The 26028-nt window shown below is 54.5% G+C and overlaps 3 protein-coding genes across 3 annotated transcripts; 1 reads left to right on the forward strand and 2 right to left on the reverse strand.

Annotated features, from left to right (window-relative positions):
• Nucleotides 1-1689: 1689 nt before the first annotated feature.
• On the forward strand, nt 1690-4634 carry CDEST_03001 (uncharacterized protein). Its single transcript, XM_062919160.1, has 3 exons — nt 1690-2413; nt 2993-3012; nt 4088-4634. The coding sequence occupies exons 1-3, from the start codon at nt 2327-2329 to the stop codon at nt 4305-4307; spliced, it is 327 nt and encodes a 108-aa protein (XP_062775211.1). The 5' UTR covers nt 1690-2326; the 3' UTR covers nt 4308-4634.
• A 2420-nt stretch (nt 4635-7054) lies between these two features.
• Nucleotides 7055-12849, reverse strand: CDEST_03002 (Putative signal transduction response regulator, receiver domain, histidine kinase/HSP90-like ATPase). The gene is made up of 6 exons (XM_062919161.1): nt 12025-12849; nt 11515-11973; nt 11426-11458; nt 10268-11361; nt 8707-10209; nt 7055-8645 (listed from the first exon to the last, which is right to left on the reverse strand). The coding sequence occupies exons 1-6, from the start codon at nt 12350-12352 to the stop codon at nt 8205-8207; spliced, it is 3858 nt and encodes a 1285-aa protein (XP_062775212.1). The 5' UTR covers nt 12353-12849; the 3' UTR covers nt 7055-8204.
• Nucleotides 12850-20729: 7880 nt separating this feature from the next.
• Nucleotides 20730-25887, reverse strand: CDEST_03003 (Putative C2 domain, MUN domain, mammalian uncoordinated 13, domain 2, C2 domain superfamily). Its single transcript, XM_062919162.1, has 3 exons — nt 22988-25887; nt 22350-22934; nt 20730-22299 (listed from the first exon to the last, which is right to left on the reverse strand). The coding sequence occupies exons 1-3, from the start codon at nt 25592-25594 to the stop codon at nt 21370-21372; spliced, it is 4122 nt and encodes a 1373-aa protein (XP_062775213.1). The 5' UTR covers nt 25595-25887; the 3' UTR covers nt 20730-21369.
• Between the last annotated feature and the right edge of the window lie 141 nt (nt 25888-26028).

Raw genomic sequence — 26028 nt, forward strand, 5'->3', positions numbered from 1 at the left:
GAACGAGCGAGGAAACAAGAACATGACAAGGAAGGGGGGGGGGGGGGGGGGGGGGCTTCAATCGGCAATTTTTTGTCTATGCTTGAGAAGCGTACCGTCACACCTGCTACCATGACAAGATCGCGAAGAGAAAACGAGCAACAGGGCTGCTGCTGAATCTTAGATTCTGGCGTTGGTGCATTATGCGTTGCTTGGGTTCGGATACCTATTGTGGGCAAGCAGGTGTAGGCGCGGGTCGGAACCGTATGTTACGGAGGAACTGTTGTGATGCAAGTAAGGACTGGGACACGGTCAATTGTAACATCTCGATCGCGAACGCCCATTCCTACTCATCGAGATTGAGTAAATGCCACCACCAGCTACCCGCTGGGAAAGATTGGACGCCAGCCAGTGCATCAGAAGGCGGCATCCCATTTTGCTCTGTTTGGGGTCTGATATCATTGTCCCTGATGACACTCAGCAAAAGTCTGATCTCACTGCAGGAGGGTTTTGGTCGACATCAGGAAATGCGGTGCGGCATCGAAAAAAAGCAGGTATGTATGTAGTAAGGGGTGGGGCGGACGGTTTCTCGCGCCCCGCTTGTAGAGTGGGGTTCGTACTAGTGTGGGAGGTGCAATGTGAGAGGTCAGAAGTACTTGGACTAACTGCTGCTGTATCGTCGCAAAGGCCTTTGATGGAGGTTGGTGGTGGTGGTGGTGGTGTGCGGACCAAGACGACGTCGACCACAATAGACGGGATTCCTCAATTCTCCATGCTTCCCTCTGCCAGTGCCTTTGGCTGGTGGGCTGGTTGACACCTTGGGATGTGGCACTGACTGAGCGTGGCTACACTCGTGCGACCAGGCACACACGCACATCCTATGGCACGGTACGGTATCCGTATACGCAGGCCGGTACTGTCGGGCCAGGAACCTCATTAACGCTCACCTCGCAACACCAACCAGCACGCCTCACGCTACCCACCTCAGACGCTGTTAGAGAAGGATGAGGCAATCTCAGATTGCTGTGAGTTGCAAGGTCCAACATTGCATTGGATGCTTGCAAATTGGTCGTCGCTGGGTCCAGCTGCATCGTCGATAGTAATTTCTGCAGCGGTAGGCTGTCGACGTCTTCCCTGGATGCGAACAAAAACAGATCAACTGCGGGAGTCCAGATTTGCGATGCTTTTCTCACAATGCTTACCTTGCTTGGCCCATGTGGAAAACAACCCGTCAAGCATCTCTCTATCCATCTGCCGAATGACGATCAACCAAGAGGAGTCAGCTGCTTGGGAGTGTGCCGAAATGGCTGCACGATGCTTTTAGGACCCTTGCCATCATCTCATGCAGGTTGTGTACACAACATCGAGTCCATCCGACGATGGACGGGATCGATCATCACGGTGCAGATACAGTGTAGCTTTCAAGTGCACCATTACAAACGGTTGTCTGGACTGCCGCGGAGACCGCATGCCCGGAGGCAGATATAGATAGGGAAATAGATGCATGAACGGGGAAGGAGAGTCATGACGGTGCGCAAAATATTGGTTGCGGCAAATTAAACAGGATCGACATGTAAAGAAAATGAGCCGGATGACAAAATGACAAAAATAAAATCAATGCCCAGAGGCGGATTCGAACCGCCGTCAACACGGATCGCTGTATAGAAGAACCACAACGTATCATCCTAACCAACTAGACGATCTGGGCCACTGAGTAGAGTTGCAAGGGATGTAGATGTGATTAATTATAATGTGTTGCTGGTGTGACTACCGCTTGGGCACAAGGCAGCCTGCCCTCATGCTCGCAGCATTGGCTGGTGGGCTTGCACGATTATGTGGCTTTTACGTAAACCCACCCAGGATCCGTGTCCCCGATGTTTTGGGCTGGGGCGGGTTTGGGCAATACCTCTGTCGCTGGCAGCCTGTCAACGACCCCGACCCAAGGACGCTACAAAATCCCACTACCATTCACCGTCCTGGGACATCAGTATTTACGTGCGCTCAGCTCTGAGACGACACCGAACTATCGCCTTTCGCTCGGCGTTCTCGTCCCTTGGATCACCTAGCAATCTGAGTCACCCAAGGAAGAAAGAAAGTGGGAGAGAGGAAAAGCCGAATTCTCGCCAGTTCCCGCCCTAGCCTGCAAGTTCACCGCCGTGCGCGAACATCGCAAGAAAGAGTATCCGCATTTCCCATCGCAGAGAATTGCCAAAAGGCACGAGAGGATAAAAAAAGAGGGCGGCTCCTCCCTTGAGACCCCCATATCAGGCCATCTTCTCCCGGTCTTTTCAGCTATTTTTTGCCCTTCGACCCTTTCGATTCGTTCGCCCCGTCGCCGTCCCCGAACATGGCCCCAGCGTCTCAGGAGACCGAGTCCGCCTCCCCGACAACGACCAGGCCCGACGGCGAGTCGTCGGTGGATAACATTGCCCAGGTATGTTGTGTTGTCCGTATCTGCACGCGGTTCTGGCACTCCGGCGCAGCAAGGGGGGCCAGCAGAGAGCGGGTCACGCAGAGGGCGCAGAACTTCTGCCTCGACCACAGCCCCTTGGTCTCTTGTTGAGTCTGCCGTCTATCCCCGTCGAATGCTTCCTCCAGCTTCCCATTCCGCTCCCACGGCCCAGGTCCCATGCTCTCCGTCCTCTCCCCTTCTCTTTTACTTTTTGTCCTCTGCTTCCCACACCAGCCATTTTGCTCGCGTCCTGCCCCGTTTGTCTCTCTCTGGCACGCCAGTTGGCCTTCGACAGTCCCCATCTATTAGAATCAGAGCGGTCTGGACCCTCCCCTACGCTGTATAGGCGTTGTGGTGGGGACCGACTCCGACAATGGTGTCTAGATGGGGATGCAAAGAGAGAGACAGACCAGGGCGGTCGGGGCCTTGGGGTGCTGTAGCTTTGGTACGAGAGAGGCTGGAGGGCAGAGCATTGAGCTAAAGGGCAGAATGAGTGGCGCGCAATAGGACCGACCTATCGTACACTGTTCCAAGGCTGACCACGTTTGGACTGCGTTCTAGGCCTATAGAGACCTCGTGAGGTACGCCCATTCGACGAGCATATTCCCATCACTTTTTTTTTTTCTTTCCGTCCCCCCTCTCCCATCGCCCTCTCTTCCCCCACTCCCTCGTCCGAAAAGACAAAGGCGCGCCAGCACGTTCTTGGTACACGCGCCCCGGCGTAAGACGCTGAAACGCCTTCCATGCCCCTACCACAATTTTGAGAATGGCCCATCTGCACCCTGCACAAAGTCGGAGCTGCCTCCGAAGCTACAGAGACAATTCCAAGGAATGCGAAATGCGAGCAGCACCTTCCCCAATCCTAGCGCGGCGCAGCACCAGCAGTGCGCGTTAGACCGTCCCCGGCCAAGACAGCACGCCGGCTATCCCGTCTTTGTTATTCCCTTTCGTCGATGGCGCCCTCAGCCCTGGACTCCTGGGTTCTTGGGCGCAGTCTTGCGTCTTGTTTTCGCATCTGGACTCGAATCTGGGCCAGCCGTCTGTATTTCGCATCCAAACGCTATGTTCCAGTCGCTTTGGTCTCAGGCGACGACGCCATCAACTCCGTTGCTCGATTAGGGCACGTCTACATACTGTTCCGCTGTCTAGGACAGCGCTTCGAAGCGAGACAAGCGATCCTATCACCAGATCTGGTGAGGGGGATGCGCCTCTGTGTTGTGGTATGACAATGCCTGAACCGCTGTCACAAATCGGTTGTGCCACGATGGCATTCGGCTACGGCTCCCGCATGAAGTGCCATCTCGATGCGCTGGGTTCTAGACCATCTTTCTGGTCCAGGCCTTCCGCCCAGGCTCCGGAGGCGAACCGTCCCTTCAACGTCTCACGCCCCGGGACTGATGCTCCCAGGCTGATCTCAGCCCACGTTCTTAGCGATGGTCGAGTCTTTTTACCTACTAATACCCAAAAGTAGTCTACATTCGCGACCATGCGGGACCACTGCCCCCTTTTCCCCCTCTACCTCCCACCTAGGGTCTAGCTAAGCGGCCAGACCGGAAAGAGAGATTCCCATGTTTTGTTACCCATCGAGCCACGCCCTCGTGACCGCCTTTCTCCACGCCGAATTTCAGAGTCAGGCTAACCGAGAATCGTATACAGAGGCGAGCAAGCGGCCGCCGCGCTAGAGGCCAACTTGACAACCCTTGAGAGTAGGCTGGACGCGTTGCTTGCTGCCTTCGAGGCGAGCAAAAAGCCCGAACACGACGGCGCCGCGGCGCCATCGACCGAGGAATTGAAGAAACAGGACGGGACAACCCACAGCGCACAACCCAGCGAGAATGGTAGTTTCGGTTCTAACGAAACGGCAAAGAAGTCGTGAGACGGGATGGACGGTTTCTACGCTGGCGCCCTGAGTGGAACGACTTGGACTGGGATGGGTTCGTCGCACACGGCCAGAATCCCGCGTGACCTGTACCTATCATTTCATGCTCTGTCGCGACCTTTGCTTTTGCGATCTTTCAGGAGGATCAACCGCTAAGGGTTGCGGCCATTCGAAGTGGCGACAGCTCCCGATTGCCCATGCAGCAATAATTAAATGTTAGATGTCCGCTGGCCAAGGCTGATCCCCCTCTAGTGGTTCTTTTTGTTCCGGCCGACCTATCAAACGCATTCTTATCGACCACATCCCATAACTCCCTGTGATTCCATTAAACTATAGGCAAGCGGCAGACAGGCAGTGCCTCCTTCTTCTCCCACCCCGAATGCGAGATTGATGCGGACACGCGACTACGAGGATTCTGGGTATCATTTTCCCATTCTCTCTTTCCTTCCCTACTTGGAGTTGTGACAGGTTAACTGGGCGGAAGAGATACCCGGAATCTTGGCGCGCCTCGCCACTCGCCTGCAGCAAGTCGCCCTGCAGATCTAGCGCCTAACAACCACCGAAAGCTCTCTTTCGATCTCGATGTCTGCTCCTTGAGAATGGTGGATAGCACTTGACTTGCACCCAAGGGTGTTTGTGAGGGAAATTGGCGGCTGCCGTCTGGTGAGCCGGAGCAAACACTCCTATTCCTCGCCACCCGATATGCCTGCCGGGACAGAAAAGGTGCGGTTTTGTTTCCGCTCCTTCCTCATGTCTCGGGCCGTGACATCCTGCCGCAATGTCGGGCCCGGGGACAGCTGTCAGACCTCCTTCCTCGGACGAAGGAGTCCCTCTCTCTCCCTCTCCCTCTTTCTCTCTCTCTCTTTCTCTCTCTCTCTCTCTCTCCCTTGTTCGGCGGGACGCAGTCGAGTGATTGGAAGGCTTCCGTTGGCCTGGCGCCTAGCAACGTGAATGCGGTGCGTGTCCGCTTTGCGAGCCGCATTTAAGAGAAAAGGGGGGAGGGGGGCACTCTGCATTCGATGTGACTCTGCGGCCAATGGCTTCGAGCGGGGTGAGAGGCATAGTATGTTCGGGCTCGCCTCTATGGATTGCAGAGAGAGAGAGTCCGCCAGCTTAGCTTTCTCCGTCGTCTTGTCTTGTCGTCTGGTCTTGACGAGCTCTGTGTATGTCCTTCTTGCCATCGCCTGTAAAGTCTGGGGGTGGCGAAGGCGGATGCGCCACCAGCGATTTAGAGTGGCCATACGTACCCCCTTTGCTTGCTAGATACGGTCCCTGTGGTTGAAGTGAAACCCCTCCTTCCCTGCTGTATGAACATCTCGGACCGAGTCATACCTGGGTGGCCGAAATTGGTCCTGTGTACTCTGTCGACTGTAGAAGATGCTGCTGACTAGGGCATGGCCGGCGGCGTTGGCGGGTGGGTTGGTCGATGCGACCCAAGACGTGACTAAAAGGAATCCAAGGGCGTCCTCTTACCGCTCTCGGCATCCCGTCCGGTTAAACAGGCCTTTCACTCAAGAAGCTTAACTTACCGACTCTTCCTTTGCCCCTCTAGGACAACTTGCGTCCTCCTCTACCAGGAACAGGCTCCAGGTACGAGGCAGAAGCTTAACTCAGTGGCGGGAGCGCATGCCGTGTCCTCCGGAAAGTGGCCCGCGGCCACGGACGAGGAACGCCACGGCCGGCTAGCCTTCCGCCGACCGTGCTCGTGTACTTGGGAGTAACGTCTGACACAGCGGCTCCAGTAGGTCGAGAGGTGCGGTGGGGGATGTATACATCGTCGGCGGGGTAAGATGTGGACGAAGAACTGGGCTGGACAGTTAGTTGAAATATCCTGACACCGAGTGAGATTCACATAGGTGTCCCAGCGGAGGTAACAGACAGTGAAGCATAAAAAGTCCGCCAGGTGGCGTCTGCGAGCAGGTCGAGGCATTTTGCGTCTCATGTGTTCGTACGGTGTGGTGATCTGAGTATGGCAGTCCGCCTGGTAAGAAGCACATGGGGTATTTATGTACATGTTTGTACAGATATACCTATGTGAATGTGTATGTTCAGTCCTCTCTCGGCTCATGACATGACTTTGTTTTCTCACCTCCTTCTGTCTCTAGAATAGAAAGCCCATGACGCGCAGCTTTGCGAAGCCCCCTTCCAATCATACCAGCGAAGAAGCCCATGACCTGTGTAGTTTACATCCAAGCAAGCCAGTGCTCATAGTAAAGGACTAGAGAGTATTAGACTTATGTCCGGGAACGCCATCTCGTTAAGGTCATTCAGCAGCCTTTCGACACGGTCGAGGCCACACTACAGCCTCTTCCAGGTCTCCTCTCCCTATTGTTGTCGGGGCGAAGGTCATCGCTTCGGTAAATATCCGCCGGGAGGCTCATATGTCACGGACAGAAGTAATTTATTCTTTGAGCAAGGAATTCGCATGGAAATTAAAGGAGGAGGGGGGGGGGGGGGGCACAGGAAGGGGACCTCGAAACAATTCTTGTCCACTAGTATTACACCCAGCTATTGGGGCAGTCACTCAGTTATGCGCCTATGGGACGGCCACAGTACACCAATTCGCTCACCGGACAATGAGGAGGGCTAAAGCTACGATGGACAGACGATACACGTGTCGTGGGATGGCCAGTTGGGCTGCTGATTACCTCAGCCTCGCCTCTCGACGACCTATGCTGTATTCAACAACTAACGCTAGATACCATGGCCTCTTTCCCGCGCCTGTCCAATGTGAAGACTTGCCTGGTAGCGGTTGATACTTAATCGACTGCCATCGGCCCGGAGGACCGTGGGAGTGGAGCCGGACAGGAAGGAAGGGGCTGGCCAGACGCATATCAAGAAACGCACCCATCACATAAGTAAATATGACAACCCAGAATGGATGGCATCGTTACGCAAGAGGGGTCACAATCACAACACGACAATCGCATCGGGAGTCTGCGTGTTCAGCCAGGCCAAAACGGTCCGGCTTTTCGATATCAGTGATGTAAACTCTGCCCCATCCCTATCTTACGCCCTTGTTGCTGGTAAGCTGATCTGAAAGGAAGGAAACACGACTCCGTCTCTCCCTCTTCCTGTTAACCACCTCCTATGTTCATTCCCAAGAGAAACAGCAACTTGTTTCTCAGTCCTCCCCATCTTGTTCAGAACCCTCAAAACGGACTTGGGCTACTCTAGAGTCTCTTGTCATGTCGTAGAAGATGATGCCTGCAGACGGTTGTTTCTCCATACGTTTGCGATATGAAGAAGCAGTCGGCATGCTCACTGCAAGACTTGTATCCCCCCTCTTGCAAGCACGGCATTCAAAAGTAAAACTACAAGTTAACAAGAAGGGAAAAAGCGAGGGCAGCATGGCATCTGCTCCCCCCCCCTCCTTCGTTGATAAAAGACAAACATGAAATCGAAAACTCCCAACGGCCTCCCATCCTTGTAGCCCAAATGCCCATCTGTGTGCGTACCCATCTTGAGATTTGAGTGACCAAGCAAGTAAGCAAGCTAAGACAAGCTGCTTGCTTTGTGGGTTGGAACACTATGCACACCTGCGTTTATAACGAAACTTAAAACAGTGACTCGTATCGAAATATGCCTTCTGCCGATAGGAGACACGTCGGGTCGTATGTGTAGATATGTCTGGCGCTTGTGTGTACGTGTGTGTGCGCGCGCGTTTATAGGAGATTCGGATAAAAACAGGGAAGCGGCGATGCCCATGCGTTCTCTCAACCAATGCTCTTGTAACTTTGTTGGGTATTTCATCGAAACGAAAACAACAAACTATGCCAAGTCGGTTTGCTTATTCGGGTCGCCACTTGCGTTTTTTCTGAGCCTGTCCCTGCACATCCCAGTTAGGAACTATGTGACCTCAGTAGCAGCTGCGCGCACGAACAAGAAACCAAGTTAGCTTGTTAGGCTGCGCGAGTCGGAAAGGCCATTACGTGCCCTGGAAATGGGATCTTCCTGATCCGCCGAGACCAACGCTGGGCTGGCTGGGCTGGGTCCTGTGATTGGTTCTTTTGAGGTGAAGGCTCTGGTCTCCAGAGGTGGGCGAAGCTGAGACTGGGGATGCTCGTTGGTGGCCGCCTTTGCTCTTGGCTGCTGAGCCGTATCCCTCTCTCGGTTCTTCTCCAGCAGCTGGCCACCGAGGGTCGCGCACTTGAGAATGGTCTGGATAAGGTGGTTTTGCTGCAGAGGTTTGGACAAGTACTCGTCCATCTGTGCCTGGATGCATTTTTCACGGTCACCCATCATGGCGTGGGCTGTCAGGGCAATGATGGGAGTACGGTGCGAGCCCAAGCTTCGCTCGTACTCGCGGATCTTGCCTGTTGCCTCAAAACCGCCCTGCAGGGTGGGATTAGCAGGCACTCATGATTTGACTAGTAATAGAAATTCCGGGACTTACCATGATTGGCATCTGGACATCCATGAGAATGACATCGAACTTCTTCCTCTTGATGGCCTCCACCGCCTCAAGACCGTTGCCGACGACGGTGACCACATGATGGTACTTTTCAAGAATCTTGACGGCAAGCCTCTGGTTGACTCGGTTGTCTTCAGCAAGCAGGATTTCGAACGATTTGGTGTTGTCGGCCAGAGAAGGCGTGGCGCGGTTCTCGAGGGCAGGGATCATTCCGTTGCCGAGATCAACAGCGGTGCAGGGCGTCGTCATGTACGACGTGATTCCCAAATCCAAGCAGGACTTGAGGTTCACATGGACAACGGGCGCCAGGAGAACGATTGGCAGGTACTTGAAGTCGTCGACCGATCTGAGCCTCCTGGCTGTGTCGATGGAGTCGACAATGATGACATCGTATGGCATTGCCTGAGCGTCCCGGACGCCGGTAAGCAACGGGTCCTTCTCCGACTCGACAACAACCGGCTTCAAGCCAATGGTGGACAGCATCGTCTTGATCTGAGTTCCGTAGCCCGACTGCGCCTTGTCGACAAAGAGAACCTCGTGGCCCTTGTATGGCTTGATCTGCTTCTCGATGACCTCGACGCCGAGATCCGACAAACGGACGCGACACGTGAAGTGAAACTCACTGCCCTGACCGTGTTGGCTCTTGACCCACAAGTCGCCGCCCATGAGCTTGACGAGACGTTTCGAGATGGACAAGCCGAGACCGGTACCGCCGAACTTCCTGGTCATGGAACCATCGGCCTGCTGGAATGTGTCGAAGATGAGATCAAGTTTGTCGGCTGCAATGCCAATACCGGTGTCGGTGACGATGAATTCGATGGCGTACTGGTCAGGGTTGCAAGCCCAAACCACAGGATCTGCCTTCTTAATGGTCAAGCTAACCTCGCCGTGCTCCGTGAACTTGATGGCGTTGCCGACTAGGTTGAGAATGATCTGCCTCAGACGGAATGAATCTCCAATGACGTGGTCTGGTACAGAGCTGTCAACGCGATACGTGAGGTCGAGGAACTTCTCGTTCGCCTTGACGGCTAGGGTTTTCAGTGCGTTGAACACTGTTCCACGCAACGTGTAAGGAATCTCTTCGATGACCATTCTGCGGGCCTCAATCTTGGACAAATCCAAAATGTCATCAATGATTGTCAACAGACTGTTCGCTAGACTGTTGACAATGTTCAACATCTCTCGTTGATACTGTGTCAAATCCGTATCCAGTGTCAGTTGCGTCATGCCGATGATGCCATTCATGGGTGTGCGAATCTCGTGAGACATATTTGCCAGGAACTCCGACTTCGTCTTGTTGGCCAGTTCTGCTGCTTCACGAGCTTGCGTATTCCTCTGGATACTATCCCGTAAATTGGACACCATCTGATTGATCTTTCGTTTGAGCTCGTCCATTTCACCGGAGGCTTCGACTTCGACCAATTTCGTAAAGTCCCCGTCTGTCGCGAGGTTCGTGATATCAGAGAATGCGCGCACTTGAGTTGTCTGTTGTGTTTGTCAGCATTGGAGATCGTGACACCGGGGATGAAGATGCTGAGCTCACCAAATTGCTAGCCATGGTATTGACGTCTGTCGTGATCTCGCGCCAACGACCCTTCAGACCGGCTGGGTCTGCTTGAGCACCCATCTTGCCGTCGACGCCGACGTCCCTGGCAACTCTTTGTACCTCGTTGCAGAAGTTGGAGAGCCGGTCAACCATGTTGTTTATGGTTTCCTTGAGAACCCGTATCTCTCCTTGCGCCTCCACCTCGATCTTCTGGCTCATGTCGCCGTTGGCAATGGCCTGGGTAACAGTCGAAATGCTTCGGACTTGTAAGGTTAGGTTGGATGCCATGGTATTGACGTTTTCGGTGAGATCTTTCCATTTGCCTTCTACGTTGTCGACTTGGGCTTGTCCGCCGAGAGTTCCGTCCGTGCCGACTTCCCTGGCGACTTTGCTGACCTCGAAAGCAAAGGTTCCAAGACGGTCAACCATGGTGTTGATGGTATTCTTGAGATCAAGAATTTCACCTCTCACAGGCACTCTGATTTTTTCAGTAAGGTCACCATTCGCGACAGCGGTGGTGACCTTGGCAATTGCGCGTACTTGTGTCGTCAAGTTCATCGCCATGCCGTTGACATTTTCGGTGAGGTCTCTCCAGGTTCCTTCGACGTCGTGGACGGTGGCCTGACCACCGAGCCTGCCTTCCGTGCCAACCTCTCTGGCAATCTTGGTGACCTCGCGGGCGAACTGTTGGAGTTGATTTACCATGGAGTTGATGGTGGACTTGAGATCAAAGATTTCGCCCCTGCAATCCGCTTGAACCTTTTGCGTAAGGTCGCCCTTGGCCACGGCTGTGGTTACCTTAATGATATCTCGCACTTGTGTGGTTAAATTATTTGCCATGGCGTTGACGTTGACTGTTAGTTCATTCCACATCCCCTTGACCCCTTCGACGTCGGCTTGACCACCAAGAATACCCTCGGTTCCGACATCGCGAGCGACTCGAGTGACTTCAGAGGCAAAAGTTCGCAGTTGGTCTACCATGGTATTGATCGTTTGTTGCAGTTGCAGGATTTCTCCTCTGGCAGGGCGTTCGATTTTCTTGGTCAAGTCACCATGGGCGACAGCAGTTGTTACCGATGCGATTTCTCGCACTGGGTTTTGTTAGTACAGATGATTCGAAGCGCAGCAGAGCAGGTATGGGGGAGGGGGGCGGACCTTGATCCGTAAGATTTTGAGCCATGACGTTGACTGTCCCCATTAGTTAGCACGATGACTCGAAAAGATGAGCTGCATTTCAGGCCTACCGTTGTCCGTGAGTTCTTTCCAGGTGCCGTCGACACCTTCGATGCGAGCCTGACCGCCGAGCAAACCTTCGGTTCCGACTTCGCGGGCGACGCGAGAGACTTCGCTTGAGAAAACCTGCAGCTGATCCATCATAGTGTTGATTGTCCTTTTGAAAGTCGTGATTTCGGGATCCATTTCGACGGTGTTCATGCGGACCTTCTTGGACAGGTCTCCGCGCGCAACAGCAGTAACAATCTCACCGATTTCTCGCAGGGCCTTTTGGAAGGCCTCATTTGCCTTTTGGTGCTTCCATAGTTCCCGTTCCAGAGTAGCAACTCGCTCCTGTTCGATCTTGAAGAAAGCCTGTTCCTGGAGTTCCTTTTGCTCGAGAAGCTGAGCGCTTACACTGCTGATTTCCTGTCTGGCGCTGGAAATGCCTTTCTCCTGATCAAGCACCTTCTCTTGCAAGCTTTCCAAGGCTTCGTCAGTCAGCGGGCTGTCTGCGAGGCTCGGGTCGGCTGTGGCGGTACCTTCGCGTTGGAACTTGGGCCTGGAAATAGGACGACTGTTGGACGATGACGGTGATGTGCCCTCGGAGTCGTCGGCGAAGAGAGAATCGTGAACTTCGTTGGGCGTCTCCGGGAAGGCCACAGAGGCGTGGGCTCGGTTCTCGAGTTTCTCGATTCTTTGGGCGAGCTTGGCGAGCTCGTTCTCGAGACTTCGTTTGGCAGGGGTATCACGACCGGGAAGTTCGATTCGCGCATCGACCTTGAAGGGAAGAGACATGGGCGTGGTGCCATCGGCGGCAAGGGACTGCACGATGGCAGCGGCGGCGGCCAATGCTGAATCGTCGACCATGTTGAAGATCTTGAGGGGTATCGAATAGACAAGCAGAGCAGAGACACGCCGCTGGTAATGTTGTCGAATGGGGAGTTTAGGGACGGTCGCGAAGCGGTAGGCCGGAGGGGTTTGGATGGGAAGGGACGGCGGGTGGGTATAGATCAAGAAGAGTCGTGGTCAACCGGCAGCATATTAGCTCGGTGAGGGCCTGGAACCGAAGTAAATATCGATAAAACAGTAACCAGTAGGTGGCAGGGGCAGAGTCTTCCTACTCGCCTGAACCACGTCGATTCAAGGCGTTAAAGACGATAACGCTCCTGTTTTCTTTTTCTGCGGAGCGGAAGTGGTATGGGTAGGAAGTTTGGGGGTGGGAGGAAGCAAGGAAGAAAGTGGTGTCGGGTTGATAATATGAAAAGGCACGAGGGCTAAAGGGGGGGAGAAAGCAAAGGCAACGAGGCGAGCAAATAGGGAGTAGACACGCCCCGAAAGTGGTCAGGCGGATAAGGTAGGACAAGTGAGCTGCTAGAAGTCGCAAAAAAAAAAAAGCAGAGGCAGAGAGAGACAGAAGTGCTACTGGCAGGTGCAGGACCAGGGAGAGAGGAGATAAGGCGGAACATGAGGTACAATACAGAGTAGGTAGGGTAGATACCTTACCAGGGGGAGAGGGGACAAACGGATACCACAGAGGGTTAAGGAGGGCGGTTGTAAGGATTGGGGTGTGATGGGATTGGCGAGGGGGGAGAGGGGGGGGCCTTGGAGGGGAGAGGTGGAGAGCAAGATTGGTTAACGAGGCGAACGGTGAAGGTCGAGAGACGAGACGAGACTACGAGTGAGTGCGCTGTGGTGTAGAACTGGCTGAGCTTCTTCCCATTCCCACTCCCACTCCCCTCTGTCAGTCACTGTTTAGGTATTAGCGGTGCCTGATAGTTTCTCTCTGGGTTGCTGGCCAGCCACGTTCGGGGGGACTCGGTCTTTGTCCTCAGTATCCGTACAGTTCTCTGTCGAGATGAACATCACCCAGTACCCCTGCTGGTGTTGGGAACTAGATGTACTCGTACATACGGGGCAAAGGCGCTGCGGTGCGCCGAGGATCTCAAGTGCGGCAAGATGTATGGATGGACGAGGTACTTGGGCGATACACAGCCTGACGAGAGCAGTCGGAGAGCAGTTGCGAAACGGGGCAGAGAGACAGGACTAGAGTGATTCGGTCCAGCCGCCGTTGTACCTTCGCGGCAAATCATGCGGTTACGGTACTTTCTTTCCGTCGAAGTTCCTGAGTCGAGCAGTGCCCAAGGCTGAGTGACGAATGAAATGGTGGCAGGTGGGGGTTACTTCGGTAAGGGGGTGGACAAGAGGGATGGGGGAGGAGGAGGAGGAGGGGTCTCTTTCGCACCGCGCCTTTCAGCCTGCCTGCAGCCGCCATGGAATACGAATGGTGATCGGTCGAGGTTTTCCCCCAACGTATCCGTACACAAGCGTCAACATCCGGAAAGGGGTTGTTGGTGGACTCATGTGCGCTTGTCCCAAGCGACTAGGAATTTCGCAGGCCAGCATTGGCTCGACTTCCTGCTTGCGCCCTCCCCAAGCCTGGGTGTCTTTCGTGATGCGATTTTGCGGGAGGATGAAGTATCGCAAAGTACATGTCTAACAACTCCAGAGCAAGCGATACGTACACGCTCATCACTTGGCCTTTCTCTCCCCTTCCTCCTTCTCCTAACAGCCTCCTATCCCATCAGCTCTTCGCTCTGAACTTTGCCCAGGCTCTCTGTATGTCGTTCCGTGCTCTTCCCCTTTTCAGTCTTCACCGAAGAAGGCTGGCCGCAAACCTGCGATGTGTGCTCTGTAACCATCTCTCCACTCACCCATACTCCCTTTTCTCGTCTCCCGCCGCCCCCTACCGTCGGGAATGAGATGGGGGCTACGCTATCCGTACCTAGCATCAACGTCGGGTGGAACGAGTCTACGCCCCGTCCAGCGATTCTGCCGCCTGGATCTGGCGCATTTTGGGCAAGTCGCCCGTTGCCGCCACTAGCCAAACCGGCTAGCCCGATATTCTTCGTTTCCAGACCTGCCCCTTCCCCCCCCCCCCCCCCCGGTCGCCTCTTTTGACTGGGTAGTTGGGCGTCGGCGATGCCCAGGTATCAACCACACCTAAAGCTTGGAGACTGGACTGAGTAAAAGTATCCAGACCGCAGGGGAGAGGTGCACCAACAACAGCAGACGGGGTGGGGAGAAGCTACATGGTGAGGTACAGGTACTCGTCCAACCCGGTGTGTCAGCACGTTCTGGTGTGAGAGGGGAGGGGTCGTTGGGCATTTGCAACAGTGCTCTCAAGACGGCCTAGCATTGGGTGTCGGATGGGTTAGAGCCGTTTTCTCTCACATCTAATGTGGGGGGAAACCAACGCATTTTCACTGTGGAGCTAGCTACCTGACTTTACCCCCCTTGCCTATCAATTCTCTTTGCCAAACTTGCGCTCGGGGGTTGACGGAACTAGGGGTCCTCGGAATTGAGCAGTCTAAACCTTTCATACTTCTTCTGCCCGCCGCCTCCGTTCTCGTTGTCTCTTCTCATATTGCCACCCTCTCAAAGCCCGTTCAGAATACACAGGGCGGCGTCGGCGATTGGTAGCGAAAATGTCTCCGTATCGAAATGTAATGTAGTATTCTCATCTGGTTGACGGCGGGAGGCTCCTGGCCGCCCCCATACACCATCCACCACTCCAGCATCGCTGCAGCGTTGCGTTGCATTCCTTTTTCTCTTGTCTCCACATAATGCACCCTCGCCGCTTCTGTGTCGCTGTCGCTGCGCCGCCATGCCGTCGTGTCAATGTTCAAATCATCCCAACGGTAACAACGGCGCCTCAGTTCAGGCACGTCTCCGCGGCCCGCTTCGGATCCAGCGTTGAGTCAAAAACCAGCATGGGAGAGCAACGAGCCCACAGTTACGGTGGCAGTCCAACTCAGGAGCCCCGAAGTCCAGACAGGTCCTGGGCTGGGGCTGTCACATGGCGTATCAGGGACTAACCGTGTTCTGCCCGCTCCTTATTGAACGGTTTACAGTCATCGGGAATCGGTTCCAGATCTGGCACCTGACATCGAGGCCGAGACCACAGAAGATGCAGACTTGATAAGAGGTTTGAGGACGAATATCCAAGGAAACGGAAAGGCCCCCTGTTGTCATCCTGCCGCGTACCTCATCATCCACTTGGCCGGCCAGGAACACACATGTATGTGATGGGCGACTGGGTGGGTGTACGTACACTACGCAAAGCAGTGGCTGGCTGGCTGGCGTATGGGAACTGCCAACCCCAACCAGCGAGATTGAGATGAAGCCGCACAGTAGGTAGTTTGTTTAGAAAAGGGGGGGTCCCTGTCGTCCCATCCATCCTCCCATTCCCTCTCCGATCTCGTCCTCGCCCCCTCCTGCCCCTCGTGTTACCTACCCATTCGCACCCACAGCGCTCTGTACCTAGGTAGGTAGGGAATTGATGTATGCGTACTCTAATTCGGAATCGGTGAGGATGATGCATCCAGACAGACGAGCACTCGGTAAGTGGCTGCCGGCCCCCGCCCGGTGTTTCGCTCCGGTATAGAACCTACGACTTATGATGCATTGTAATGCTGACAGCATTCAGGGTATCAACCACACCTCCATTTTAGTCCTCTAACTTTCTAATCAAGCCAGCACCTTCCGGTCTTCAGGGTCACACCCCAAGGTTTCCGCTTGCCAAAAATGACCGTCTGGAAAACCATCCAAACATCATCGCCAAACGTGTGCCTTCATCATCCGTTTCAGGCACTCACGTCGCTCATCCTTTCATTAGATAGTACCGTATCGCCGGGCTGGCCTCCTGACAGATCACCCTCTCAGACCCCAGGCTTCCAACCCACCCATGCTGTCTATGTGCTGTTCCTCCCTGTCACCCCGCGTGGCTGTCCGTACTTTCCCCATAAACGGGCTCACAGGACGGTCGGCCGTTCGATCCATTCAGCCGTCTTCAGAAATGCAAGACAACCCAGGCTTGGTTTCAGCTACTATACAGAGTACCAGTACCTACCACCTACCGAAGCTCTTTCTGACAGACCATCTGTTGCTTCTTTGCTCCCGACTAATCTAAGCAGTGATTTCGGGTACATGCCGCCTGCCGAGAGCCCCAAGCCATCGACGTCACTGAGGCTCAGGAGGCCGCTAATCTAGTCCTACTTCAAGCCACACTGTCGTGCCTTAACAGCGGTCAGTTGACTTGATTTCGGCTATTCACCTGGGATCTGCACTGGCTTGGCCAAACCCCCTCTCCTGGACTTGGACTGGCCGAGAATGTCTACGCTTGGACGATCGCCCGAACCACACACACAAAACACACACACCTTCAAGCTCCAGAAAGAAGCTCGAGTTCTATCAGTACAGTCTGGAACTTCACCGACCATCCCATCACTACCGCCTACCCGCCCTGCTACCCGCCAGTTCCTGAGAAGTGGATGAAAAGAGACTCCCTGCCATCGTGCACACTCACCAGATTGACTTTCTCGGCGTAAAGTCATCATCCGGGACTGCTACAGGAGCCAATGCCAGTTCACAAGTGCTACGTACGATGTACACCGCGACTTGATAGGGATATTTGGCGGCAGCTGCGATGCTTTTTAGTCGTTGCCTGACGCCCCGCCTGCTTCGCTCTTCTGCATATCTCGCCATTGGTACAGCACAAGTGCTAATCGCCAGCTGTCACTTCTCCTCGTCGTCAGACAACAAATCGGTGTTGCGCCGAGCAGTGTGTCTGTCGGCCGCAACACCAGGCCGACCACCAACATGTACGTGCCCAGGCTGGCCACGAGCAGTAGACACCCTGCTTGCATCGATTAAGAGGGGAAGTCTGAGAACAGTTCACTACAAGTCCACTGCCAGCATAGCCAGACTTCAGTGTCGTTCATAATCGAACAACGTCAGGCTGTGCTTTATCGTTTCGTCAGCGCAGTGTGTCTCTCAAGCGGTCGGTTGCCCCGACAGAGAAGAAAGACTTCCCACACCGTAACAGCAGTTACCAGGTGTCTCCTTGTGAATTTGGTCCGAAGGCCACTCGGGCCACACCGGAAGCCCCAAGAAGCAATGCTCAAGAACTCTGTATCGCCTTCGCCCTGCGTGGCAGCTGGAAGTGCGGATTGCGGTTACACGACCCCCCGGGCTTTTGGACTGTCTAGCGTATCACGTCCCGAGTTGCCACTGAGGACCCTGCAGCAATGGTTGACTCGTATCAGAGCTCTGGCGAATAAGGCCCCAACTTAATAGCTCGCGAGTCGCGAATCTCAAGGGTGCTGTCATCTCCGCGCGCCAACCGTCCGCCCGCCCGCCCGCCAAGCCGCGATCACAGCCGGCTTTAGCATTGTTCTCGACAGAAACTCTCTTCTGAGGCGGCCTCAAGCCACACAAGTCCCTGACACTTGATTCAAAAAGGGAGCGAGTGGGAATTCACGACGAGACCGTGCTAGACAATCTTGAGGAGCGGCCACTCCGTCAGCTACGAAACGGGACCATTTTTACACCATCTACTCTTCCCATCACGCTGGGACTTTGACAGACTTTTCTTCTGGACAACGGAGGCGTTCGTCTCCCTCCATCTCGTCTCGTTGAGTGAAGTGAAAGCCTGTAAGGACGAAGGCGGCTATATCCGGGACTGAGATCGCGGTTGAGGCAAACCTGCACTTATCAGGCGTCGTTTGCATGCTGGTCACCGCTCCAGACCTACGTTTAATGTCGACAGCTGGTCGCATTACCTGGCTTCCCATCGAGTGGGTGTTTACTGGTCAGAAGGAATATGTTACAGGGCTTGCCACACACAGCCTTCTGAATGACCTGCTCGTCACCCTTGTCGTTCATGGTTACCTTGAAAAGGTCACGATTCCGTTGGTTCAGCCATTGAGCTTGGCGCTGGAGAAGAGGCTATTTGGAGCAATGCCACGCTGTCCAGCCCCCGTTACTGCAATGGTGGACCAGTCATCACCAGCGACGCAGCGAAACGTCAAGCAAGGCAGGCCACGTTAGGATTCGAGCTTGCACCGTGACCACTCTACCTTCTCGGTAATCTGTAGCGGTCTTGGTTTTCTTTGGACTCAGATGTTAGATCTGCCTCTCCGATCCGACGGTATCGCGCCGCAGACAGTCTGAGGAGCACCGAGGTACGCAGCACACGTGGGTGCTCGAGTTTCAGGATGGATAGTGCGATGCAGCGCTGGGCCTGCTTTGCCAATTTGGGGTATCCCTCCTCATGACGGCTATCGCGAAAAAACAGCTCGACATTGCTGTCCGAGTCAAGCTCATGCCGATCGGAAGACGGGCTGCGAGCCTCACCCGCCAATGGAGGGAACACAGCTGGGGAAAGGGTCCACGGCAGCCGGGGTGCCTATAATTTCCGTCTGGTATTACGGACGCTCGTCCGTTTCTTCGGTTCTCTGTCCTGAGACGACCTCATTTTCTCCCGTACCTCAAGCCTCGAGCAGCACTTGGGCAACGTAGCTTCAACCTTCCACCTGAGCTTCGCGTTACCGCCCAAAGGCCCAAGCATATGGGATAATCCCAGAAGGAGAATTCAAGTCCACTCCACCCGCAAACCCAGGGACCACGCGGTGGTTTTCATGCAAATGACGCGCAACCGCGGCAAATCACGATCTTGCTGCGTGCGACGTCATCGATAGATGAGCTCAGGACCGTCATGACACAGGAAGCTTCCACACGGGCTCGGGAAAAATGTGTCTCTAACATGACAAGGTCTCTCGCCTACTTTGACTTCCAGACCTGACCAGGCGGACCCCCACCTCCCCAGGATCATGCTAGCCTGGGCAACCCAGGCAGACCTCTCTGTCTACAGTGGTTTGAATGGTTTACGCCCACCTTCGACGTTGCCGGACCCCGCGCCGAAGTATGAAGACGACGATCGCAATATCCTCCTGTCGGCTTGGTCTTTTTGAGTTGGTGACGTGTATGCTCTCTTCACATGCGCGCACGCGACCATCGTTCGGTTGAGAGATCGCGATGCCCTCACTTGACGAGAGACTGGACCTTGGAACTCGTAAGCTTTTCCGGGTTCCCTTCTCCCACATCGGGACCAAGCCCAGGGGATCTGGTGAGTGGCCTGGATACCGGCCAGCTTCATGGCCTTTGGGACATGGGCCATGGATTGCGCCGTCACTCACAGACGCTCTCAACCGTTTATCGACCCCGTCGACGGCCGCACTGTGGAGTCCTTCGTGGCATGTGCTCCGGCCCGACCCCATACTTCCTCCGCGCAGGCGGGAAGCGTTTGCGACGGTAGCCATCCCCGCCTGTCACTCTTGTGGCCATGCCGCTGCGACGGTCTCGGCTCAGGCTGTGTGCGGCCTTGAGGTGAAGAGAGGGGCTCGCGAGTACGGGCATCGACGCTGCGTGCCTATGATGTATGCTGGAAGACTCTGACGTCTGCGATACTTCGCAAAAGTTTGGCTGCGCTGGGCATGTCTGCCCTATAGGGCGGAGGGATGGTTCCAGCCCGATGCGTTTTGAATCGAACGTCGGCTCGACGTCGAGCGGTGTCGATCGCAAGACATCTGGCAAGACATCGACGCCGATGTCTTTGTCCTGTTCCCTGTCTCATCGATACATCTCGAGAGAGGCCATTAGGCCTAGTTTGGGAAGCGCATATCAAGGATAGTGCGTAACGGAATCCGCCTGGGGATGACAGCAAAGCCGAGGCTTTCATACCACGCAGTACGACTTGCTGGCCGGGGTCGGCGAGTTGCCGTCGCCAGAAACGTTACTGGGGAAGTGCGATTGAAACATCTCGTGAGGGCTGCCCGCAGCGAGCTGGCCAGCCATGGTCGAAAAAGTAGATAATACGGTGGGCCGGGTGGTTCGACTCTGCACTTTCCGCCATTGGGGACGAGGGTCAGGATCCCAGTTTTCCCTTTCTGCCTGTTCCCGGAGACAAGGTTCGGACTTGCAGGCCACTAGCAGGCCTTGACTGCTCCTTTGACGTGTGAAGGTCCTGTTTGTGAGCGAGGTTATCCAAGGGAGGCAGATACTGTGTCCATGAAGTGAGCGAGGGTCAGGATGAGAGGTTATCTGCTGCTAACAACCCCCCATTCCCCTCTTTTCCTCTTAGCTCTCAAGAAACACAATGCTTGCCGACGTCATGCGACAGGAGAGCTTGTCTTCGAGCCTCTTCATCGATGGGCCTGACTTCGGCTGGCCCTGGACATGTAGGTTCGAAGGGGGCGGGGGCGGTTGAGCTTGTGTTTGGACTTTGAGAACAGGTCCGGCGTCACCAGTCTTATTACGTGAAAACCCATGCCGTCTGAGAGCCCTGCTGCCGAGCAGAACACGGCGGCGTCGTCAAGCAAGATATCACCGGCGAAGACAACCAGAGTCTAGGAAAGAAAGTACGTGATTATGTGTTTCCTCACCCAAACACCCACCAACCCGTCCCGCCTCGTCACCAGTCGTCGAATGCAATCTATCAGAAGAGTTAAGATCAAGCCAAACCCTCCCCCCCAACCTCCTTCCTTTCGTATGAAACATATCAGAAAACCAAACCACGCACGCAAGCTCGTTGTCTCTCTCCCTCTCGCCCTCCTCTCTTCCCAAAGATGACAATAATCCAAGGCGCCGGCGAGGTAAGGCAGTAAAGTAGCGAAAGGGGGGGGTATATACATGTTGCCCGTGATGCCGTGAAAAAACCGCTACCAGATTTGCTCGTTTGTGTTGCCGTGTGCTTGTGTAAAAAGGCCGTGGGTGGTTGCGTATGTCATGCTCGTTCCAACCCTTTCGTTGTCGTTGTTGCTTTCTTCTCTCTCTCCCAAAACTTGGTATCGATATGATTCTTCCCTTCTCCCCTCCACTGACTGTACTATAAGAACACAGAACACAGAAAAAGAAATTAAGGAAGAAGAAACGGGGGAGGGGGGTAAAAGAAAGAAAAGGAAAAGGAAAACTCGAGGGCCAACGCTTCGCTAAATCCGCCTTGCTTTGCCGTGCCGCCACTCACCCCACGCGCCACCCGTCACATCTCACCGCCTGGGCAAGTTGTTAGCCCGGTACGCAGACGCGCCCCCCGTGTTCCATCCCTGATTGACGCTGTTCTTGACAATAAGTGCTGCAGCTGCGGCAGCGGCCTGCCGCTCCTTTTGACGGTGTCTCTCCCGGAGGTAGTTGGCCGCCTCGGGCCTCATGCGGAGGATACGGAGGATCATATCATCGCTAGGATCCGCCTGTGCCTCTTTGCGCTTCTCCTCCTTGGCCTTCCTCATCGTGCCCAGGTTCCGGCTCATCATGATGCTCTTGCCGCGTCGGATAGTGCCCATGCTGGCAAAAGCACCCGGCCCGCCGCTAAAGGTCGGACCAAAGGTGGCGGGGGCCGAGAGACGGTTTTCGTGCTTCTCCTGAAGCAGCATTTGGGTCGCGCGCTGGGCGTTGGCAGCTGCCATGCGCTCGGATTCCCGGATTAAGTTGTCCGTCTGCTCAAAATAGAAGAAGTTCAGAGCTGCCAGTTCATGCCACTTGGGAGACTTCAGCACGTCTTGTGGCACACCCAACTGCACCCCAGCGTCATCCTTGGCGTTGAAGAACTCGAAGAGCAAGTTCAACCATTGGTAGACAATATCGAGCTCCTTTTGAGACAGGGGCCTTTGCGAAGATGGTTTCTCGGACAGGGGCGGCACCAACAGGCTCTCAATAGCCTGGAGGACCTCCTTCCACAAACGTGTCATTACTGCCAGCATCGTAGCGTCTGTCAGAGTTTGCTTCATGATGGCGAAATTCTGATCAAAGTAGTGGAACAGCGGCTGCAGTGCCCCTTCGATGTCGCTCGCAGTCGTGACAGTGGGCATCGTAGAAGCTCGCTTCTTCCACAGGCCGGCCACTTGAGAACCTATGCCACCACTCCTGACTAAGGTTCTCAGAGTTTCGTGAGAAATCGTAGCGCTGATCTGAGCCCGGAGCTGGGACGAGGGTCAGCATATCGTTCATCTAGTAGTAATTGGCAACGTACCTTATCCGTAATCTTGCGGACCATGTCTCTCTCTGTTCTCTTCAGGTGTCGGAACGCCTTCCCGAAGTAGAACTGAATGTCGTCTCGCTCCCCTTCCATGCTCACGCGCAGCAAAAGTCTACCCTGCGTATCCAAGTCGAGCCAGTATTCTCGGGGCAAATAGTCACTGAAGTGAATGGGATCAACCTTGAGCGATGTACGGCCGACAAAGTCATGATCGCCAAAGGTGTCGTAGTCCCAAATGGTGGCGATGATGTTGAGGGGGCTCGAGACTGTTATGTCGACGGACTCGTCCCAGCGGGGGTTCAAGTTCCTATACACAATGCGTGTCTTGTAAAGACGCTTTTGGTATTCATCACCTAGAACCACGTAAGGGTCGCTGAAACCACCAGGATCGCAGGCTTTCAGATCTTCGGCCTCCACAACCTTGATCGTGAAAACATACTTGTTAGGTCGTCTGGGTTGCTGCTTCCCGACGCCTTCGGCTTTTCGCAAAACCTCAGCACATGCATCGACGTTCATGGCCTTCTCCAACTTGTCGAGTTCCTGCATGGCATGCTCGATATTGTTGAGCTTGACAAAGGACTGCGAGGTGTGTCAGGAAATTAATGTTGAGTAAGAGGGGAGCAGATACATACTTCAGGATAGAACTGGAAGGGCTCGGGGGCATCCTTCGTGTTCCAAGCGTCCCGGGCATATTGAGCGTACTGCATGAACTTTTCTTGAGTCGTCTTGTTCGCGGCAACCTCTTGCGCAGTGGGCCGGTCCATTTCCTTTGCAAAACGCTTTTCGAGCTCTTCGCAGTACTGTCCGATACCAGCTGCGTAGGAACGTGCCAGGGCCGTCATGAATCTAGCGTGGTGAACGTCGCTGTCCCACTCTAGCTGATATACCTGCTCCATGGTCTGGTGGAACATCAAGAATATATCAATGACGGAGGTGCTGTGTCGTTCGGCATCCGTAGGTATTTTGTTGGGGTCATCAGTACGAACTTGGAATGAATCTTGACTGATGGCGCCATCGACCACTTCCACCATGACGTTCTCAGCGTTGCGAACCCATCGCCAAACAAAGTCGACAAGCAGCTCCTCGATCTGGAACTCGAACGGCTTGTCGGGCAACGCGGCATGGTGCGTACACCGCATTTCGACCAACTCTTTGTAAAGGTCAAAGCCGTCCTGCATGTTGATTTCCATTTCCTTCTCCTTAGCGACCGCAATCGTTCGCTCAATGATGTGCTGGGCGTCCCGTTCGTAGCTGGGAAACATGACCTCTACTAGAATCTGCCAGAGCTTGACTCCCATGACCTCAGGAAGGTTTTTATAGCGCTTCTGGATCTTGTTCGAAAGCTTGGTGACGGCTCGTCCGAGCTCGACGACATGGGTGAATTCCCATTCTGCGGCATGGTTAGGCAGTTTTTCGTGGACAAAGGCATTGTAGGCGTCTGTCGCAGCACGTCTCAAACCCTCAGTGAGATGTGCAGCGAACTCCTGAACCTGCTCGGGCTTGGCGGAAAATGCAGGGTCTGATTGGATATGCTCCTCCAAAAGAGTCATGACCGACCCGATATTTGGCGGTTTGGGGCCGTAGCAGTTGAGCATCAGATTGTAAAGATCTCGTAGCAGGGCATCGTAAAGACTCTGCAGCGTCTGCTTGTATACAGCAAAGTCGTGAATTGTCCAGCGGCTTTGATCGATCTCGAGCAGACCAACATTGTATTGGTGCAGGTGTGGTGCTTTCTTCCTCTCCGCCTCCGAGGACTTTGCGGTGTCCAGAGCCACTACGAGATCATCGGCCAAGATCTCACCGTCAAGAAACTTCTTGGCAGCCACCTCAATGAAGGCAATAAGTCTCGAGAACTGAGGCAGACGCCAGTAGACGCTCAGCTCCATGAGTAGATCCTTGGACTGTTGCGAGAGCGGCTCATATTCGGCCGCCGGATCCGCATGTAGCTGATCATATGTCATGCAATCCTTCAGGATAGCCTTGTAAAAAGCTCTTGCATCATTGGGAATAAAGGTATAAACAGCTTCGTCGAGGGGCTGACTCGAGTCATCGAGAGATAAAGAACCGAAACTGATGGAACTATCAAAGTTCAGAATGGAACCGTCTGGACTCGAGATTGCTTTGCTGATTTCAGAATACGACTGCTCTTCCCCAAAGAATGTGGACTGAGGGCGGCCTGGAAGCGGCTTATCCGATCCGACCGTCGACGTTTTGGCCAGCTCCGGTTTGACAGTCAATATGTCGAGGATGATTTGAGAAAGATGTGGGGCCTCGGCCCTCTTCCACTCTTGAAAGGCGTCCTCGAGGTCAAAATCCTGGCTCCTCAAAGCGCCTGGGGCGTCCGAGGCTAGCCTTTGTTGGTAGTTCTTCATGTCCTTGATGGCATTTTCTTCGGTCCAGATTTGACGGTTGGCCTCGAGATCAGCCTGCACCTCGGAGTTGGACCGACCAAATATGCGTGCCACGGTTAGAACCAGCGGCATATCCTTCACATCGTAGCTCAGAGGAACGACGACCTCAATGTAACTACCTCCGTCCCCAGCAGAATCCAGGGACAGGTTCTGGTCCCTAGTGAGTAGCTTGTTCTCCAACGTGTGCAGCCGGCTCATCAGCTCAGGCCTGTCTCTGTCGTGCCCCTGATCTCGCAGAGTCTGCGCCACTAGCCTGATGAACATAGCCATATGTCTGTCGGCCGTTTCCTTCCATGAATCATCCGTCGCCGATGTCAGCTGGGCGTTCTTCTGGTTGGCCTTTGTGGCAGACGAGTAAAACATGAGGACGTAAGGCTCCAGCTTGCGATCCTTCTCGACCGACTTTTGGAAATTTTTATCTGTGAATGCCGTGTATGCCTCGGCAAAGCTTCGCTTGAGAGCCGAATCGTTGAAGCCTTGCATGGGCTCCTTGCCAGTCAGGACATTCTTGAGTCTCTTTTCCAGTGGCTTCTGGAAGCCATGGGGCAGCTTGATGCTGTTGGAGCCTGAGGATACAAATTGGCCAACCAATTCGGTGACGCTGGTGTGCGATCTCTGGGCGGGCTTCGGCGCGGCAACATACTGCTTTCGCTTTTGTCTCGGCTGGAGGAGATAGTTGAGGTAGGCGACACGCAGGGCAAAGGTATAAGCATCGTCGTGGCTGACGACAGTGATGTTGCCCCTGGATGCTCCTCGTGGTCTCATGCTAGTCCGGTTGCTGTTCAGGCGACGGCCCGGCATCCACGAGCTTCTAGACGCGGACGACATGGTCGTTGATTGTAACGGGTCCGGGTATGCGTGGGGTCGAAGATCGGACGTGAACGATAACGGGGCTTAGATTATCGGAGAGCTGTCATTCTCGTACCAGCGCAGAATGGCCAGCTTTGTATTTCGCAGTATATAAGCGATCACCTTTTGAAAAAAGATGACTGGTCAGGCGGTCGGTGATGGAGGTCTCTCAGCGTGGCAGCGAAGAAAGCTGGCGAGTCGGTTGTCGGACGTTTGGTGCTTTGAGGGGGTGAAGGTTGACGTGAACGCGGCTGCGGGCGTGGACGATGGTGTTGTTCGGTCAAGCAGCCGCTTGGGGACCCTCAGAAGGTTTGGGGGTTGATGTTTGGCCCAGCAGGTGACACACGTCATTGGCAGAAAGGAGATGCGGTGACTGCCGGGACCCCATGTAGTTTTCAGGAAAAGGTAGCACA

Source organism: Colletotrichum destructivum, chromosome 2 (assembly GCF_034447905.1).
Source record: "Colletotrichum destructivum chromosome 2, complete sequence".
In the NCBI taxonomy this organism is placed as follows: domain Eukaryota; kingdom Fungi; phylum Ascomycota; class Sordariomycetes; order Glomerellales; family Glomerellaceae; genus Colletotrichum; species Colletotrichum destructivum.

What these genes read in the sequence shown, in the direction of transcription:
- CDEST_03001 (XM_062919160.1), top strand. Translation starts at nt 2,327, where the DNA reads ATGGCCCCAGCGTCTCAGGAGACCGAGTCCGCCTCCCCGACAACGACC. An exon ending in CGGTGGATAACATTGCCCAG is followed by an intron (nt 2,414 to 2,992) that starts GTATGTTGTGTT and finishes ACTGCGTTCTAG; the next exon opens with GCCTATAGAGACCTCGTGAG. An exon ending in GCCTATAGAGACCTCGTGAG is followed by an intron (nt 3,013 to 4,087) that starts GTACGCCCATTC and finishes AATCGTATACAG; the next exon opens with AGGCGAGCAAGCGGCCGCCG.
- CDEST_03002 (XM_062919161.1), bottom strand. Translation starts at nt 12,352, where the DNA reads ATGGTCGACGATTCAGCATTGGCCGCCGCCGCTGCCATCGTGCAGTCC. An exon ending in TCAAAATCTTACGGATCAAG is followed by an intron (nt 11,362 to 11,425) that starts GTCCGCCCCCCT and finishes AACAAAACCCAG; the next exon opens with TGCGAGAAATCGCATCGGTA. An exon ending in ATGTCCAGATGCCAATCATG is followed by an intron (nt 8,646 to 8,706) that starts GTAAGTCCCGGA and finishes CCCACCCTGCAG; the next exon opens with GGCGGTTTTGAGGCAACAGG.
- CDEST_03003 (XM_062919162.1), bottom strand. Translation starts at nt 25,594, where the DNA reads ATGTCGTCCGCGTCTAGAAGCTCGTGGATGCCGGGCCGTCGCCTGAAC. An exon ending in CCTTCCAGTTCTATCCTGAA is followed by an intron (nt 22,935 to 22,987) that starts GTATGTATCTGC and finishes CACACCTCGCAG; the next exon opens with TCCTTTGTCAAGCTCAACAA. An exon ending in TCCGCAAGATTACGGATAAG is followed by an intron (nt 22,300 to 22,349) that starts GTACGTTGCCAA and finishes CCCTCGTCCCAG; the next exon opens with CTCCGGGCTCAGATCAGCGC.